This window comes from Pongo pygmaeus, chromosome 13 (assembly GCF_028885625.2).
Source record: "Pongo pygmaeus isolate AG05252 chromosome 13, NHGRI_mPonPyg2-v2.0_pri, whole genome shotgun sequence".
NCBI lineage: Eukaryota > Metazoa > Chordata > Mammalia > Primates > Hominidae > Pongo > Pongo pygmaeus.
Window position 1 is genome coordinate 36,665,773 of NC_072386.2, and position 20,454 is coordinate 36,686,226.

Genomic DNA, 20,454 nt, shown 5'->3' on the forward strand with positions numbered 1-20,454 from the left:
CTTGTAAATGCTAAATGTCTGGGTATGTCTTCATTGGCTTTTGAACAGTTTCAAAGAGCAGACATGAGGATTCATTAGCTCTTAGCACATACGAACCTGCTCCAAAGGCAGCCAAGAGAGTTGCCTAGCAACAGTGCATTTTGCATCTCTCATCATCCCCAAAGATGCTGCTGCAGCAGCAGCTAGGTCAAGCCTCTCATTAGCAACCTGACAAAGGGTTTCTATCTCCTATTTTACAAAATTATTTTTATTTCCAGGTGAAGCTCAAATATCTATGTATTATTCTTTCTGACAATGTATCCCCTTTCCCCTATTCCTTCGTCTTCCCAACCCCCATTTCAACAGATATGTTTTAATGAACCCATCAAAATCCCTGTAACAAAAGCAGACAATGAGAAATCTAACAGAATTTATATGCTTATTCACATCACTGTTAACAGTTCCATATCTTTTTGGCAATAAAATAAGAAAGCTTTAGAAGAAACGGGGGAAAGATGCTGAAATCAAATAATGGAAGGAAGAGAAAGTCAGGTATTTGACCTCAAAATTAACAAAAAAAAAATTATCCAAATTATTTGCAATGTTATTGCTGATCACTTTGTTTCTTCCTAGTCCCCACAAAAACAAATCCCAACCATACAGCACAATAGCAAAAAGGCAGAAAATTCCAGAGTGGTAATAAACTATAACAAATGGATTGACAGTTTATAATGAATATAATCCATTGGAAAGGAACTCTGGTTCCCACTTGAATAACTGTGTTATAAAGCTTCACCTCAGATCAATAGTTATTCATTCACTTCTGAAAATATTTCTTAAAATATTTACTGTTCAGTATGGTTGCCATGCAGAACTAAAAATATATCCTCCTTACATGCATTCAAAGACCCTTAAAAGAAAATAAACAAAATAAGCAGATAGACTTTTCACTTCATGTATCTTAAAGTGCTTAATCTTTATTTCGACATAAACCACATCCACCCTGGTGTCTGGGCTTTCATGCTATCGTGAATTTCCCTACGGAAACTATCACAGAACATGCATGACATGTTATAAAAGACAAAGTGTGGCCCTAATAGACACAGATTAAGAAGTGTGTAATGGGAAACATTTAAAGGCAATTGTTAGCAAACCAAATCAAATTAGGTAAATTTTTTTAAGTGATCTGAAAAGAATAATGTGATCTTTCCCTGTGATCCCCCCACCGATTTTTTTTCCTACGTGCAAGCAGCAAAGAACGAATCTTCAGAAGGATTTCCCAGAAGGGTGTCATTTACCACTAAAATATTTCATTCCAGCAGTTGAAAGACCATAAAAGGGTGAATGTCCTCCAGAGTCTCTAATAACGGTAATAGATCTTGTGTTACTATTCACCAGTGACCTCTCAGTCAGGCGATTTAATTTTTCCCCCTACAGCATGGTTCGTTTCACACACAGTGTAATAACAGTTTTTGCACAACAAGACAATTCATCCGATTAGAAGGACTGTATTAAGTCTTTCATGAACAGCATGTGTCACTATAGCTTCAGCCAGGGTTTGATTTAAGACAACCTAATATATGCATTCATGATTCTTCATTTTTCTACTGTTTTAAAAATGATTTCAGGACTTTCTTCAGCAATTTTGCAGACCATTGCCTGAACCCTCCCTGGCTTCAAAAAGTAACTAAGAACTCATCAAATGTTCACTGAGTGCTTTAAAACAGGCACCAAAAATTCTCTATCAAGCTAGTGAAATTCCACTGTTGTCTCAAAGGGGAAAAACATGAAAAGGAACAGAATGGGCATACTTGATTATCACAAATACTTTTTTGCTTCATGATATTTCATCAATTTATCATTAATTTTAAAGACAATATGACATCACCAAGGAAAGCTTAAGCTAAAGTGAATTTTGAGACTTCTACTTGTAAACCTCAAGAACACATACAAAAAATTTAAAGTGGAAACCAAAGGAAAAGGTGTGAATCGAACCCACCTACTGGCAATCTCTACTACAGAAAATGGTTCGGCATTATCAATCAATGCCCACTGAAGCCTAAACTTGAGATTATCTCCACATTTCTTACTCCCACACTGATGAGATTAGGAAGGTTAAATTCAGAATCTCTGTGGCAAAGGGCCACAATGGTAACTGACAGAATTCTCAGGGGTCCCCTTAACCTTACAACCTTTAATTGACGCTGATAGGCTTGACTTCCCCACACCACTTCCATCTCTGAATCTGCTCACCCTAGGGAGCAATGTCAGCACTCCTTCTACACTGAGTTAAGGTGTCTTCACATCGAACAGCTCCCAAGGGGATTAACCTACTGCTCCACAGCAAGGAGCCCAAGTCTGCAAGATTAAGTTCTCTTTAGACTCTTGATGCAGGTGAGATGCTCTCTAACAGAACAGACCACAACCCTTAGGAATCCTGCTTCTTTCAATAGAGTCCTGTACACTCTTCTAAGCAGCCCTATCATAAGAGATTAGAAACAATTCCCCTAGAGTTCTCTTGCCCATGTTCCCTATGTTCTGTCAAAGGGAACACTAACACATCTTTTACTTCAACAAATTCTAGCCATATAAGCCAATCCCTATACTGCAGTAGTCTCTCCTTCACTTCCACTATCAAAACAACTAAGCAGACCATTACTCCCTTTTCAATTTTTCAGGCAGTCACCAATTCACTGTATCCATTTGTCCACCCCAACTACAACGGATACACATTAAGCTGGATTGGGGAGAAAGAGACACGGGGCAGGTAGAAGGTAGGCTGAAGTCCCAGTCACTAGGCTTGAGATAAGGAGCTGCCACTTGTGGCACTCATAACCCTCTAGCAACTTTCCCCAGCAATCCTCCCTCTTCTTTTCACCTATCCTCTCATTTCCTAAAAACAAGGCATCTATAGTATTTCAAGCTGAATGATAATTCCATGATAAGTCCACTTAATGCAGATCAAGCTGCACCTCTACCATTAAAAATTGAATACAATTTGACACTAAATACATATAAAGTAAAATGTCACCAGGATAATTATTATTAATAATAATTCACACTACTGGAAATAATGAAAGGCGGCAATACGGAATTAGAGAAAAATGTTACAGAAATAAAATTCTATTACTTTCACATATATACTGTAACAAACTAATTAGCCAAGTGTTACCAAGTACCAGTCCCTGCTGATATGTTAATGAATAGATAATTCGACCATTTTAAATCACCACATTCATTGTGCTAAAGCAAATGAGCAAATTCAAACTGCCTAAAAACAGTAGCTTCAACACCTGCTTATGTTTTAATTCAGCCTATATCAAATTACCCTGAGCTCTTAATTAATAGGATTTCATTTAATGAAATTTTACTGCAATCTAACCTAACCTAAGCCCTGTCCCTGGACTCTACAGTGTTTCATCTATTAGTCTGAATAACATATGACAATATTGGAAAATAGCCTATTGGTTCTAGGACATAAGGTAGATACACCTAATATATTTATGTGTTAACTGAGTCAACAACACACATATCAAAGTCCAAGAACTGTCCAAGGTTACCAGGAGGTAAAAACAAGTAAGACATGGTTTCCCTTGAGAAATTCCTTTCATGAATTCTAAATCTAATTGTATCTACTAAAAATTCCCTTTGAAGATAGCTTACATTCAAGATAACTATAGAACACTTCAAAAGGAAGTGTAAAGACACTTTGTCCTTACTCATTTTACTCAGCTTTACTGCTGCTTGATTCTCTAATATAATCAAATTCAAGTTATATATATTTTTAAATGCTTGTTTTCTTTAGAGACAAAAGGAAAAATACACAAATTGTTTTCAATGTAGAAGTAATCCATTCTCAAAAAAAAATGGTAAAAAGCAAGAATGACAGGACACAGCTTCCAAAAGTCCAATCAATATACCATAAGTCTGCCAGGTAGAAATCGTCCCAAATCACTTCTTAACTACCTGCCTGGCTCCACTTAGTTTGTAGCCATGTCTACCCATTTGAAATACATTAACGGCTGAGTGCCCAACTTCATTACATTAACTGTCCTGAAAACTTGCCTAAGAGTCTATTATAACATCTGTCGTGAAAAGCTCAAAACCGTCATTGGTCAGGTAGAAGCACTGTGTGCTCAACAGACAAAGGGACTGCACTCGAGACTTCTGGTAAAGGAGTGAACACAAGTGTCCAACTTGAGACATTCTGGGGTTGACTTTTCCCGCCAAATCCACCAAATCATAACCCATCATTTCAATTACAGCTATCACATAGCAGCAAAATTGTGACTGTGTGTGACTGCCTTTCTTTGACACCCCAACAAGAAAATTAAATCTGAAATACCATAGAAAAGTACTGCTACTGAAACTATGGTTCACAAAGTAAAGAACTAATACAGCACCTCCAGATATGTATTTTATTCCACTCTTGGCTCAAAAATGATACTCAAGGAAGATCATATAAATGTCATGTATAAAATAAAAAATGGCCCCTATTATGACTTTTTACAAGGTATAGCCTCTCTTCCCTATGCATTATGAGTGCCTCAATAACTGTATTTGTATCCTAAATTCCAATTAAAATGTATATTCCAGAGTGGGCACGGTGGCTCACGCCTGCAATCCCAGCACTCTGGGAGCCCACTTGAGATCATGGTTTTGAGACCAGCCCTAATTATGCACATAAATTTATCTCTTTTCTTGAACTGATAATGGCCAAAACTGATGTCAGACAGAATTTTCTCATTACTAATTTCAACGACATTGCTTGTAAATTTGACTTAATCATTATAAAATCGCCTCTTTATTCCATGTAAGGCTTTTCACCTTATATTCTATATTATCTACCTTAGATGAATATATTAAAACATGCTGTGCCACATTAGCTGTTCACCAATATTCGCTGTTCCACAGCCTCCGCTGCTGATACCCAGGCAAACGGGGTCTGGAGTGTACCTCTAGCAAACTCCAACAGACCTGAAGCTGAGGGTCCTGACTGTTAGAAGGAAAACTAAGAAACAGAAAGGACATCCACACCAAAACCCCATCTGTACGTCACCATCATCAAAGACCAAAGGTAGATAAAACCACAAAGATGGGGAAAAAACAGAGCAGAAAAACAAAATTCTAAAAATCAGAGCCCATCTCCTCCTCCAAAGCAATGCAGCTCCTCACCAGCAACAGAATAAAGCTGGACAGAGAATGATTTTGACGAGTTGAGTTGAGAGAAGAATGACTTTGACGAGTTGAGAGAAGAAGGCTTCAGAAGATCAAACTTCTCCGAGCTAAAGGAGGAAGTTTGAACCCACAGCAAAGAAGTTAAAAACCTTGAAAAAAAAAACAGACGAATGGCTAACTAGAATAACCAATGCAGAGAAGTCCTCAAAGGACCTGATGGAGATGAAAACCACGGCACAAGAACTAGGTGACGAATGCACAAGCCTCAGGAGCTGATGTGATCAACTGGAAGAAAGGGTGTCAGTGATGGAAGATCAAATGAATGAAATGAAGCGAGAAGGGAAGTTTAGAGAAAAAAGAATAAAAAGAAACGAACAAAGCCTCCAAGAAATATGGGACTATGTGAAAAGACCAAATCTACGTCTGATTGGTGTACCTGAAAGTGACGGGAAGAATGGAACCAAGTTGGAAAACACTCTGCAGGATATTATCCAGGAGAACTTCCCCAATCTAGCAAGGCAGGCCAACATTCAGATTCAGGAAATACAGAGAACGCCACAAAGATACTCCTCGAGAAGAGCAACTCCAAGACACATAGTTGTCAGATTCACCAAAGTTGAAATGAAGGAAAAAATGTTAAGGGCAGCCAGAGAGAAAGGTTGGGTTACCCACAAAGGGAAGCCCATCAGACTAACAGAGGATCTCTCGGAAGAAACTCTATAAGTCAGAAGAGAGTGGGGGCCAATATTCAACATTCTTAAAGAAAAGAATTTTCAACCCAGAATTTCATATCCAGCCAAACCAAGCTTCATAAGTGAAGGAGAAATAAAATCCTTTACAGACAAGCAAATGCTGAGAGATTTTGTCACCACCAGGCCTGCCCTAAAAGAGCTCCTGAAGGAAGCACTAAACATGGAAAGGAACAACTGGTACCAGCCACTGCAAAAACATGCCAAATTGTAAAGACCATCGAGGCTAGGAAGAAACTGCATCAACTAAGGAGCAAAATAACCAGCTAACATCATAATGACAGGATCAAATTCACACATAACAATATTAACTTTAAATGTATATGGGCTAAATGCTCCAATTAAAAGACACAGACTGGCAAATTGGATAAAGAGTCAAGACCCATCAGTGTGCTGTATTCAGGAAACCCATCTCACGTGCAGAGACACACATAGGCTCAAAATAAAGGGATGGAGGAAGATCTACCAAGCAAATGGAAAACAAAAAAAGGCAGGGGTTGCAATCCTAGTCTCTCATAAAACAGACTTTAAACCAACAAAGATCAAAAGAGACAAAGAAGGCCATTACATAATGGTGAAGGGATCAATTCAATAAGAAGAGCTAACTATCCTAAATATATATGCACCCAATACAGGAGCACCCAGATTCATAAAGCAAGACCTTAGAGACCTAGAAAGAGACTCAAGACTCCCACACAATAATAATGGGAGACTTTAACACCCCACTGTCAACATTAGACAGATCAACGAGACAGAAAGTTCACAAGGATATCCAGGAATTGAACTCAGCTCTGCACCAAGTGGACCTAATAGACATCTACAGAACTCTCCACCCCAAATCAACAGAACATACATTCTTTTCAGCACCACACCACACCTATTCCAAAATTGGCTACATAGTTGGAAGTAAAGCACTACTCAGCAAATGTAAAAGAACAGAAATTATAACAAACTGTCTCTCAGACCACAGTGCAATCAAACTAGAACTCAGGATTAAGAAACTCACTCAAAACCACTCAACTACATGGAAACTGAACAACCTGCTCCTGAAGGACTACTGGGTACATAACAAATGAAGGCAGAAATAAAGATGTTCTTTGAAACCAAAGAGAACAAAGACACAACATACCAGAATCTCTAGGACACATTTAAAGCAGTGTGTAGAGGGAAATTTATAGCACTAAATGCCCACAAGAGAAAGCAGGAAAGATCTAAAATTGACACCCTAACATCACAATTAAAAGAACTAGAGAAGCAAGAGCAAACACATTCAAAAGCTAGCAGAAGGCAAGAAATAACTAAAATCAGAGCAGAACTGAAAGAAATAGAGACACAAAAAACCCTTCAAAAAATCAATGAACCCAGAAGCTGGTTTTGTGAAAAGATCAACAAAACTGATAGACCACTAGCAAGATGAATAAAGAAGAAAAGAGAGAAGAATCAAATAGATGCAATAAAAAATGATAAAGGGGATATCACCACCGATCCCACAGAAATACAAACTACCATCAGAGAATACTATAAACACCTCTATGCAAATAAACTAGAAAAGCTAGAAGAAATGGATAAATTTCTCGACACATACACCCTCCCAAGACTAAACCAGGAAGAAGTTGAATCTCTGAATAGACCAATAACAGGCTCTGAAATTGAGGAAATAATTAATAGCTTACCAACCAAAAACAGTCCAGGACCAGACGCATTCACAGCCAAATTCTACCAGAGGTACAAGGAGGAGCTGGTACCATTCCTTTTGAAACTATTCCAATCAATAGAAAAAGAGGGAATCCTCCCTAACTCATTTTATGAGGCCAGCATCATCCTTATACCAAAGCCGGGCAGAGACACAACAAAAAAAGAGAATTTTAGACCAATATCCCTGATGAACATCGATGCAAAAATCTTCAATAAAATCTTCAATAAAATACTGGCAAACCGAATCCAGCAGCAGCTTATCCACCATGATCAAGTGGGCTTCATCCCTAGGATGCAAGGCTGGTTCAACATATGCAAATCAATAAATGTAATCCAGCATATAAACAGAACTAAAGACAAAAACCACATGCTTATCTCAATAGATGCAGAAAAGGCCTTTGACAAAATTCAACAACGCTTCATGCTAAAAACTCTCAATAAATTAGGTATTGATGGGACGTATGTCAAAATAATAAGAGCTATCTATGACAAACCCACAGCCAATATCATACTGAATGGGCAAAAACTGGAAGCCTTCCCTTTGAAAACTGGCACAAGACAAGGATGCCCTCTCTCTCCACTCCTATTTAACATAGTGTTGGAAGTTCTGGCCAGGGCAATCAGGCAGGAGAAGGAAATAAAGGGTATTCAATTAGGAAAAGAGGAAGTCAAACTGTCCCTGTTTGTAGATGACATGATTGTATATGAACAAAACCCCATGGTCTCAGCCAAAAACCTCCTTAAGCTGATAAGCAACTTCAGCAAAGTCTCAGGATACAAAATCAATGTACAAAAATCACAAGCATTCTTATACACCAATAACAGACAAACAGAGAGCCAAATCATGAGTGAACTCCCATTCATAATTGCTTCAAAGAGAATAAAATACCTAGGAATCCAACTTACAAGGGACGTGAAGGACCTCTTCAAGGAGAACTACAAACCACTGATCAATGAAATAAAAGAGGATACAAACAAATGGAAGAACATTCCATGCTCATGGGTAGGAAGAATCAATATTGTGAAAATGGCCATACTGCCCAAGGTAATTTATAGATTCAATGCCATCCCCATCAAGCTACCAATGACTTTCTTCACAGAATTGGAAAAAACTACTTTAAAGTTCATATGGAACCAAAAAACAGCCAGCATTGCCAAGTCAATCCTAAGCCAAAGGAACAAAGCTGGAGGCATCACGCTACCTGACTTCAAACTATACTACAAGGCTACAGTCACCAAAACAGCATGGTACTGATACCAAAACAGAGATATGGACCAATGGAACAGAACAGAGCCCTCAGAAATAATGCCACACATCTACAACTATCTGGACTTTGACAAACCTCACAAAAACAAGAAATGGGTTAAAGATTCCCTATTTAATAAATGGTGCTGGGAAAACTGGCTAGTCATATGCAGAAAGCTGAAACTGGATCCCTTCCTTACACCTTATACAAAACTTTATTCAAGATGGATTAAAGACTTACATGTTAGACCTAAAACCATAAAAACCCTAGAAGAAAACCTAGGCAATACCATTCAGGACATAGGCATGGGCAAGGACTTCATGTCTAAAACACCAAAAGCAATGGCAACCAAAGCCAAAATTGACAAATGGGATCTAATTAAACTAAAGAGCTTCTGCACAGCAAAAGAAACTACCATCAGAGTGAACAGGCAACCTACAGAATGGGAGAAAAATTTTGCAATCTACTCATCTGACAAAGGGCTAATACCCAGAATCTACAAAGAACTCAAATAAATTTACAAGAAAAAGACAAACAACCCCACCAAAAAGTGGGCAAAGGACATGAACAGACACTTCTCAAAAGAAGACATTTATGCAGCCAAAAAACACATGAAAAAATGCTCACCATCACTGGCCATCAGAGAAATGCAAATCAAAACCACAATGAGATACCATCTCACACCAGTTAGAATGGCGATCATTAAAAAGTCAGGAAACAACAGGTGCTGGAGAGGATGTGGAGAAATAGGAACACTTTTACACTGTTGCTGGGACTGTAAACTAGTTCAACCATTGTGGAAGACAGTGTGGCGATTCCTCAGGGATCTAGAACTAGAAATACCATTTGACCCAGCCATCCCATTACTGGGTATATACCCAAAGGTTTATAAATCATGTTGCCATGAAGACACATGCACATGTATGTTTACTGTGGCACTATTCACAATAGCAAAGACTTGGAACCAACCCAAATGTCCAACAATGATGGACTGGATTAAGAAAATGTGGCACATATATACCATGGAATACTATGCAGCCATAAAAAAGGATGAGTTCATGTCCTTTGTAGGGACATGCATGAAGCTGGAAACCGTCATTCTCAGCAAAGTATCGCAAGAACAAAAAACCAAACACCACATGTTCTCACTCATAGGTAGGAATTGAACAATGAGAACACATGGACACAGGAAGGGGAACATCACACACCGGGGCCTGTTGTGGGGTGGGGGGAGGGGGGAGGGATAGCATTAGGAGATATACCTAATGTTAAATGACCAGTTAATGGGTACAGCACACCAACATGGCACCTGTATACATATGTAACAAACCTGCACGTTGTGCACATGTACCCTAAAACTTAAAGTATAATAAAAAATAAATAAATATATAAATAAAATATGCTGTGTCTTTTTTTTTTTTTTTTTTTTTTTTGAGATGGAGTCTTGCTCTGTCCCCCAGCCTGGAGTGCAGTGGTGTGATCTCAGCTCACTGTAAGCTCTGCTTCACAGGTTCACGCCATTCTCCTGCCTCAGCCTCCCGAGCAGCTGGGACTACAGGCACCCGCCACCATGCCCGACTAAGTTTTTGTATTTTTAGTAGAGACGGGGTTTCACCGTGTTAGCCAGGATGGTCTCAATCTCCTGACCTCGTGATCCGCCCACCTCGGCCTCCCAAAGTCCTGGGATTACAGGCATGAGCCACAGTGCCTGGCCCAAAACATGCTGTGTCTTCTTAATCATTTATCTAGCTTTTCGTTTTCATCATTTAATTTTCAATTTCAGGTCTGTCTCTTGAAAACAGTATATAAGTGAATTTTTTAAACCCAATATGAGCCTTTCTTTGATAAGGGAATCTAATTCATTCACAGTAATTGTGGTAAGAGGAATACTTGAACTAGCTCCTAAAATCTTATTTTATGCAATATTTGTCATTTTTAAACATTTATTTTCCTTTTGTTATATTATTTGGAAATTTTAGAAGACTGATTGTTACTAATAAGGTAACATGTAAGCTTATTTTCCTATCAACATCTAGAACTACTCAGTTGCCAAAAAACACTCTATCATGTTCTCACTCTTCACACTATCATATTACCACTATTCACCCCCACCCACTTTTCATGTTTTAATTAGCTAGGATTTTAGGTCCAGGGAGTTATCCTGTTCTATATTTTACATAAACAATTATTTAACATTACTAATAAAATTTTCTGGATATTTTAATATCATTCAATATTTCTTCTCTGCTTGCTTAGATTCGTTTTCAATTTTGTATGAATATATTCTTGAGAGTAAGAAAAAAAATTATTGAAATACTGAAACATTATCAAATTCTCACAAATCTAAAAAGGGCTTTATTGCCATTACTCACAAAAGATAGAATAATGGGAAGAAATATGACAGGTTCAAAATTAGGTTTTTTCAAGAAACTGGAAGATAATCCACCAATGTATTCCAATACCCAGTGTGCTATTAATGAGAAATCTAAGGTCAATATAATTTTGAGTAATTTTTTCTTTTCCTATTCTTCTCTGAAATCCCTTACAATTTTCTCTTCATCCTTGAGGTTCTGGAAACATATTACGGTATTGATAAATTATCACTTGTGCTGCTTAGCTTTCAGAGGGTCCTAACAATCTGTAGCCTTGTGTCCTCTTTCAGCTCGGGGAAAGAGTTTTCTGGTGTGTTTTAAGTTTCCATCCTTCATTTTCTCTGTTTCTTTCACCCTGGAATTCCTATTAGAAAGTTGTTAGAACACCAAGGTGACCCTCAATGTCTTCACTTTTTCAATTTTATCTTTTTGCTCTATATTATGAAATATTTAGATGAATATTTTACAAATCACTAATGTAATCTCCATATATACGCTATGGCAATCACATTTTTAATTTCTCAAATCTCTTGCTTTCAAATCTCTTCTTTCTGTTGGTAGGATTTTTATATACAATACAAAACATATATACAGTGTCTTTCCAACATCTCTTAGGACATTACCTCCTGCTCTCTAAGTTCTCTTACTTCTAGGGACAGATGCTCTGGTTAGTTACATTGTTAAATTTTCTCTTAAGTCTGGTGAGCCTTAACTATTCATTTATATTTATGAATCAAGGCGAAGTTGGTTGCAGGGAGCTGGCATGGTTTAATTCAAGAGACGTAAATAAATGTTTCCCTAAATAAGACTGGCCTTTGATTTGAAGGGCTGACTGTGGAAGGGCTGAAGAATGATGAGACACGTCAACTTACTGCTCCACTTCAGGTTGTCTGGCCATGGTACAAGTACGGAGAGGACCAATCCCCACTTTGCCCTTCCCTCTCCACTAAATAAGAAAAATTTTGTTCTGGCAATGGTAGACTTCAACATATTTTCCCTTGAGCAAAATTCCTCCTATCTATTATGAAATCCAAAGTTACCACAAAGCCTGCTCTGATTCCCCTCTCACAGCCCTTCAACAACACTAGAAGCCCATCCCTTAGAGAGTTTTAACCAGAAGCAAACCTACTGGTTCCTGATATCAGTTGGAAGCAGATAGACTCCACTGTTCTGAATGTAGTTTTGGACTCCTTCTCCTCAAACTCCACCCCATCCTTTCTGATGCTTGCTGTTCAGTGACACACCCAGACAAACAGATTTTGTTTCAGTACATTAGTAAGTATCACAGTGGTAGGGGTTGAACTGAAAAGTTACAATTCCTTCAATGAGAACCATCAGTAATTTCTAATCTGTAGACCAATCAGAAGTAACAGCCCAACATTAACACCCAGGAGTGCCAAGAAGTTAACACAGAACTACTTCCCTGTATATAAACTCTAGGCTTTTTGCACACAACCAGGAAAACACAAAAGGGATCAAATGCCAGTTGAAAGCTTTTTATCCTACAGATATATATGTAAGGTTTACAAAGAAGAAATAAACATATTTACACAGGATGGGGTACATGCAACTTGACCTTATATTTCGGTTGTGCTTCTCTTCGCCTAATTCCTTCATGCTGGCAGGCTCATCCCAATTTTTCTCCAGGTATAATTGATGCTATGGATACCAGGGAATAGTAGTACACTACTTCTTATCTATCAAGCTATTTATTAAAAGTACTGTACATTCTGGCTTCTTTTTGCTGGTGTGAAGAATACAGGAAGCCGACTGACTTCAGGGGGTAGCAATTCATAGAATTCGGTAACAACAGAACAGAGTACAAAGTGTCCAAAGACTCTTTGTGCAAGTTCTTTTATAGAATATATTTTCTCTTTTTCTCACAGCAGTAACTTACAGACCATTAAATTTCACACATTTCCTATTCATTTTCCATGTTAAAATATGGCTTATGACCCTGGGTAGAACTATCACAGGGTTCTGCCCTATAACTCAACTTTTATATTTGATAATATATGACTTTTTAAAGACCAGCAAGTCATGGCCCATGAACCTAGTCACATAAGTGATTTCAAATGGATCAAATGTGTACACTTTTACACATGGAAAAAAATTGAAGCTCTGAAAACATCACAAAGAATAAAATAATTGAAGATTGCAACTGTTCCTATTAAGCAAGACATTTAACTAAACAACCAAAATGTAAAAAGAAAATAAAATACCTCAGTGTTGTAAGATGCAAAAGAAAAGAAAAGCAAAACAAATAAGCATGACTCTATTGCCACTTCCAAACAAGAGAAAAGCAAGTAACAAGAATTTGAAAGAGGTACGGAGTTTTGCAAAACTCAATTTGTCAAACTCATCAATGGGGATACGTTTTGAGGAAGGAACCTGTGGTTCTCTAAAATCAAATTTATGAGTTTTTGCTCTTTGGCATATTCTATTTTATAAATCAGTCAAAAAGAAATTGATACACCTTACACATAGTATTTAGAGTTATTCCATTGAAGGTGAGATATTAAACTATTTACACTTTTATTTTAGACCAACTCAACCTATCTAAAAATTACTAATCTTTGTGGTTGATGTTCAGTTCAGATACCTAAGTATTTAATCTAACCATAAACCCTTAAACCTTATGGATAGAAACAAAGGAGGAAAACACATTTTCACAGGTCTTAAAACCACAAACAAGTAGCCTTGATTTCCAAAACAATAAAATCTTTTGTCAGGTATTACCTCTACAAATATTTATAAGATACTATTAAGCATCCTATAAGGCTTCTACACACCAGGTGGCCAGAGGCTACCAGACAGAGACTTCAGTTAGCCTGAGCTAAGACAACTAACTGGCTGCCAGAATGCTGACACAGGATAATATCTCGGCACACCTACCACATATACAGCATTTCAGTGTCCCCCAAAAGACAAACTGAGAAGTTCTACTTTACATTTTTTGCCTATTTAGCACATTCCCACTTCTATGACGAGTACACTATCTATCCTTCCTTTGGGGGACCATCTCACCCCATTCCACATGAACCTGGTGGCAGAAACAATTTTAGACCTGATACTTCACCTACTTCTATTCTACCCAGAATGGCCAAGTAAAGTGCCCCACTATCCCATCATGATGGTTGGTCCAATGTAAACACATGACCTCAGCAAGGCCAATCTGAGCATTCTTTACTTCTCTCTTCCTTTTGAATTTTGAATATAAGGTTATAAGGCTTTGGGCTTCCAGCTAATTCACAGAGGAAAGAAACTGTACCTTGAAAATACTGTCCAGACCATGAATGTCCTAAACACTAGAGGTAATAAAAACTAGAAGAAAGGATTTTGAATGTTCCCAACATGCACACACAAAAATGATAAATGTCTGAGGTGATGGATATACTATTAATTACCCTGATTTCATCATTGCACATTTTATACCTATATCAAAATATCACTCCGTATCCCATAAGTATGTACAATTATTACTTGGAAACTAAAAATAAACGGGAAAAAATTGTTTGTGGCAGCTTAAGATGGGTTTCTGTTACTTACAACCTAAAGCATCATGCTGGATCAAATTTCCTGTGTGTGTGTGTGTGCATATATATATAGATAGATAGATGGATAGATAGATAGATAGATAGATAGATAGATGCAATATATGTTTTATATCAGTGGTGTAGACAGATCAAGGTAACCCACTGTATAACTTTAAGGGAATCCTTCTTTAGATAATCTCCAGGCATTATCTGCATTAACTATTCTAGAGATTATCCTACCAAGTGTCAACACTGAAAGAAAACATTGGTTAGAAGCAGGATCACTACAGAAAATACAAGGAGAGATAAAGCAGAAAGCAAGTTAAACTGATTCACATTATGCATACACCATGAAACAAAAGTATTTTGAGTACATTACAGATCCACTTGCAGAATCAGAACAGATGAGGTCTAGTCAGAGTGAAAACTTTTTGTGAGATATCAGCAGTTGTTTACATGACAAAACGGAATGAGTATGACAATTTGAGGTTAAAAAGGAATTCCAAATACATTAACTTCATATCTGTTTTGTTTTTTTGTTTTTGTTTTTTTCTTTTGAGACAGAGTCCCAGGCTGAAGTGCAGTGGCACAATCTTGGCTCACTGCAACCTCCACCTCCTGGGTTCAAGCAATTCTCCTGCCTCAGCCTCCTGAGCAGCTGGAATTACAGGTGCACGTCACTGCACCTGACTAATTTTTGTATTTTAGTAGAAACAAGGTTTCGCCATGTTGGCCAGGCTGGTCTCGAACTCTTGACCTCAAGTGATCTGCCCACCTCAGCCTTCCAAAGTGCTGGGATTACAGGCGTAAGTCACTGCACTCAGTTAACTTCATATCTCAAATAAACACATTTGCCCCTTTTCTACCATCAAATTTTTTCCTCTAGGAACACATCACTTTTCCATTGGGGATGGAAGGTTTCTTCATCATTCTTGAAAAGAAACACAAGCACAGATACTAATAAACAGAAGATAACAAAAATGTCAAAACTACTTGGTTAGAAAACCTTTCCTTTATAGGAAATGCATTCTAGAGATTCTATCAATTGGAGAAAAAAAAAGTCACAGGTTATTATGCTAAGTATGTGGTTAGTGTAAAAGGCTGGGGAAATAAGTCTTATTAATGCCTGACTGCTTTCTCATTACATCCTAAGTTCTGCGCAGTTAGGAAGAAAAATTATTTACCCTCATATCCTAGCACGCAGATCCATACCATATATAGCAGAGTCAATATTTTTTAGCTATTAAATGACTCAATAAAGATAGTATCAAACTGCAAGAAGTTAAAAAGATATTAATGTCTATTGCATAGGCTCCCTTATCCTGAACTGATTAATCTGTGCCCACTTTAAATGATCAACATCAGAACTAATGGATATGTATCTTGGAATAGGTTCCAAGAGTTAGCAAAAGCATTACAAAACAGCCAATCCACCAAAAAACTGGAAGAACCAGAATAGCACCACATGCAGATTTCCTTGTGAAGTGTGCTTTCATTTAAAAAATGTTTGCATCATTAAGTATACATCAACTCAGAGAAAGCAAAAAGAAGAAAAAAATGGAAGGATAAAGATAGCAAACAAAAAAAAAAATCATCAACCCATAATTTAAAACTCTGATGCAAATAATCCACAAAGCAGGAATAATCTACATTTCCAATGATTAAGCTTTCGTCTCATTATTGTTCCATTATTCTCTTGCTTTACCTGGGAGGAATCTGCTTGGGCTAATTCTGTAGTGACCTTGAGTATTTGGTGAAGATTTTGTCCTTTGTCTTCAACAAGGAGGTGAGCCAGCAGAAGAAAGGCAGGCACAGGGATCACAGTAGTAATAGGAAGCAATGACTCTACTGAAGCCAACCAGTCACTTGCAGCAGAGGAGTCTGTCATTACTTCAAGAATCCTCCAGGCTGTAAATACTGAACCATACATACTGGTTACAGGGCACACAAGCTTGTAGGAGAGCTGAAAAATAAAGACAAGAGAGGCATAAATAAGTGAGATAAATATATTTGTCAGAAATATATTTCCAGCATTCTTATATTTCATTGTAGGATATCACTCTTTCAAACAAAATGAATACAAACAGAATTACTGCCAAAATCCTCTCTGCACATATTTGAGGTAATAGGATTACACAAAGAGAAAAGAGTTGTTAGATGGAACTCTAGAAGAGTTTTATCACAACTTTTCCTCATATTTACTATTCATTCCTCATTAAGGCAGAATATATGGACCAATATACAAAATCCAGAGGCAATTGCATTTGGAAAAAGCTATTATCACTAAAAAAGTATCCACCAATGAGAAGAAAGATTTTAAAAAAAAATACTGTATTTGCCCAGCTCCAGGCCCTAGGCAGAAGCAGTCTGGGGCAGATGGCAGACTTGGACTGAGGACAATTCATTTCTGTAACAGACAGTATGTTGATAGGAACAAAGTTGGTTCAGCTGGAGCCTCGGAATTCATTAATAATTGTAACTTCTGCAATAGGAAATGGCCTGACAGCTCTAAGCTGAAACAATACCCAGAGATTATATTATGTTAAGTTAATCTGAGAAATGGTTCCTCGCAGAAATAAAGTAATGCAGTCAGGGCCAGAGGGTAGCCAAGGTGAGCTCTGTAAACAAACAGCTCAGGAGAAGTCACAGACGTTAAAGAATCATTAGACATTGCTTGCTAATAAAGTAATTCAAATCATGTATAGTGCTTTGTGACAGACTGGAAATCTCTGGATTACAACTGTCTAGTTAATAGAGGCTGACTTACATGAATTAGGATAACAATTGAAAGCATGGAAAGTAAAAGTTAAGCTTTATAAAATTTTTAAATAACAGCTTTATTGAGATATAATTTGCATACTATAAAAGGCACCCTTTTAAAGTTTATAACTTACTGGATTTTAGTAATTCATTCCTAGAGCTGTGCAACCATCATCACTATCTAATTTTAGAACATTTTCATCAACCCAAACAAAAATCCCATACCCACTGATAGTCACTCCTTACTCCCCCAACCTTCCTCCAGCCCTTGGCAACCACTAATCTACTCTGGTTCCATATTGGTCATTTCATATAATAAGAAACACATAATATGCGGTCCTTTGTGACCAGCTTCTTTCACTTAGCATGTTTTCAAGGTTCATCCATGGTGTTACTTGTATCAATAATTCATTTCTTTTTATTGCCAAATAATGTTCCATTGTATGGATACACCATATTTTGTTTATCCATTATCAATTGATGGATATTTGGGTTGTTTCCACATTTTGGCAATAATGAATAAGATGCTATGAACACTCCTGTAAAAGTTTTTGTGAGGTTATAAGTGTTCAGTTTTCTTGAGTATATACCTAAGAGTAGATAAGAAATTTCTTTGACAATTAAATGTCACAGCAAAAACAAATGAGGAAGCTCTCACTGTACTGATATAAAAAGATTCCCCCAAGTGAAAATATAAGATACAGATAGTATGACTGGAGTGCTACCAATTTTTTTTTTCAAAGAGAGTGAGGAGAAAAAGATAATATATTTGTAGTTGCTTGTATATGCAAAGAAAACTATGTGGACAAATACAAAAGAAATTAGTAACCACTAAATCATCTTCTGTTTTGGGGAGTGAAAATTGGACAGCTGGAATCAAAGGCAAGAAGGCTGCATTCATTATATGCAATTTTCTACTGTCTAAATCATTTGAATACATTACTATTTCAAGAAAGTTACAAATTTTAAAAATTAAATAATATCTAAGTTTATATAGCTCTAGCTCTCTAAAAATATTTTTCTTCCCAAGAAGAAGGAATTCATTAACAACCATGGCCAAGTTTTTTAGACTAATGACAAACACCATAAAATTTAAAGGGCCAGGACTTCAGGATAGCCATGCCAGCTATCAGCCATTATGCAATTTTTCTAAGCCTCACTTTACTCGTTTGTAAAATTTAAGAAATGACTACTTTCCTGCTTATGTTATAATATCTATAAAACACCTAGCACAGTGCCTGAAGTTGCAAAATACAGGTAAATAGTGTTGCTGTCATCTTCAGTAGAGAAAAATAAAACTCGTGTAAATGAATACAATTTGGAAATTACCATGAACCACAAGTTGAGTAAAAGCAACAACATAACAGAGACATGTAAGAGTAAACAATGAAACAGAAAAGCAATCCTAGGTTACTTGAACTGTTATGTCCAGGTTTAGGCTCTTAAGTTTGTTTGTTTGTTTGCTTGTTTGTTTGTTTGCCTAAGGTTAGAGCAGCAGGAGAAATTGTCCCATTGAGTGACAGCTGCCACTGGCACAGTCCCAGGGCAAGGATTCAATCAAGGGTTTTCTCTCAGCACCAGCTACCAAATCCTGGCCCCATAGCCTGAGGGAGGACCTGTGAAAGTGCTAGTAAGCTTTGTTTTTAGAGGAGGAAGTAGGTGTTCAAAAATAAAAGGTTTATGTTATGTGAATTATATATCAATAAAAAATAAACCACAGAAAAATACATTTAAATAAATACTGGGTGGTTGTAAGACATCTTTTACAGGTATAAAATAATTGAGAATCTTTATTTTAAAAAGCATTTAATGAAAATGTGCAGGTACATTAAGTAGTAACAATAAGATAGACATCTGATAGTACTTCTTTGTCAAAACAGGTCTGAAAAAGAAATTGTGAACAATATTGATTTTCATTAACTGTAAAGAATGGCATTAATCTATAATAGTGACTGAAACAGGTTTAACAAAAGTAGAGAGTGGATATAGGAACTCAAACGTATAGACCTTTAAAAGTAAGATAGATTTTTGCTAGAGGATATTAATCACTCACCAGTCAAGCAGCAGAAGACTGGACTATATAAAACCTCAAGAGAGCCTTTCTAGCTCTATACCACTATGAAGACTCTAGACAAGAGCTGAGAGATTTGGGAGTGGTTGGTTATAACCAAGAGATAACACACACCATCCTCAGTCCCATGTCTTTCAGAAGATGATGATAGAAGCACAACATCTAAGACTAATAATTCCTTTTTAAGTTTCAACCAGAAGTCTAAAAAAAGTTTATTTCAATTTACTATTATCACAGTTTGTTTCCCTGTAAATCTGAAATGGAACTGTTATTTACGCCCAAGTTCAGCACAAAGATGATAAAATATTGTGCCAAGAAAACAAAATGAAAGTGTAGGTAACAGGATATAGGCCCTAGAATCAAACAGTCAAAATCTGAATTCCAACTCTACCCTTCACTACCTGCGTAATCCAGAAAAGTTAACACTCTAATCTCAGTTTCCTGGCTTGTAAAATAAGTATTTTAAGAATACCATCAGGGAAATGCAAAACAAAACCACAATGAAATACCACTTCACACCTACTAGGTTGGTTAAATCAAAAAGATAAACAATAACAACAGTTGGCGAGGACGGGGAGAAACTGGAACCCTCATATACTGCTGCTGGGAATGCAGAATAGTGCAGCCCCTTTGGAAAACAATCTGGCCATTCCCCCAAACTGTGAAACATAGAGTTATCACCTTATCTAGCAATTCTACTACTCGGTATCTACTCAAGAGAAATGAAAACATTTGTCCACACAAAAACTGATACATGAATGGTTATAGCAGCATTACAGCCAAAAAGTGGAAAAGAGCCAAAAGTTCATCAACAAAAGAACAGGAAAGTAAAATGTAAGGTATCCATACAATGGAATATTAGTCAGC

At 37.1% G+C, this 20,454-nt stretch overlaps 1 protein-coding gene and 1 non-coding gene across 12 annotated transcripts in view; both read right to left on the bottom strand.

Moving 5' to 3' along the window:
- The window catches only part of FOCAD (focadhesin), a 315,699-nt gene that overhangs the window by 199,731 nt on the left and 95,514 nt on the right, over positions 1-20,454 (bottom strand). For all 11 annotated transcript variants that reach the window (XM_054501249.2, XM_063650500.1, XM_063650493.1 and 8 more), the window contains one exon: positions 16,462-16,719. In XM_054501249.2, coding sequence (XP_054357224.1) covers positions 16,462-16,719 — 258 coding nt within the window. The remainder of the gene's footprint in view (positions 1-16,461; positions 16,720-20,454) is intronic.
- Positions 19,019-19,147, bottom strand: LOC129044797 (small nucleolar RNA SNORA30/SNORA37 family). Its single transcript, XR_008504788.1, has one exon. It is a non-coding gene; the product is annotated as a small nucleolar RNA SNORA30/SNORA37 family (small nucleolar RNA).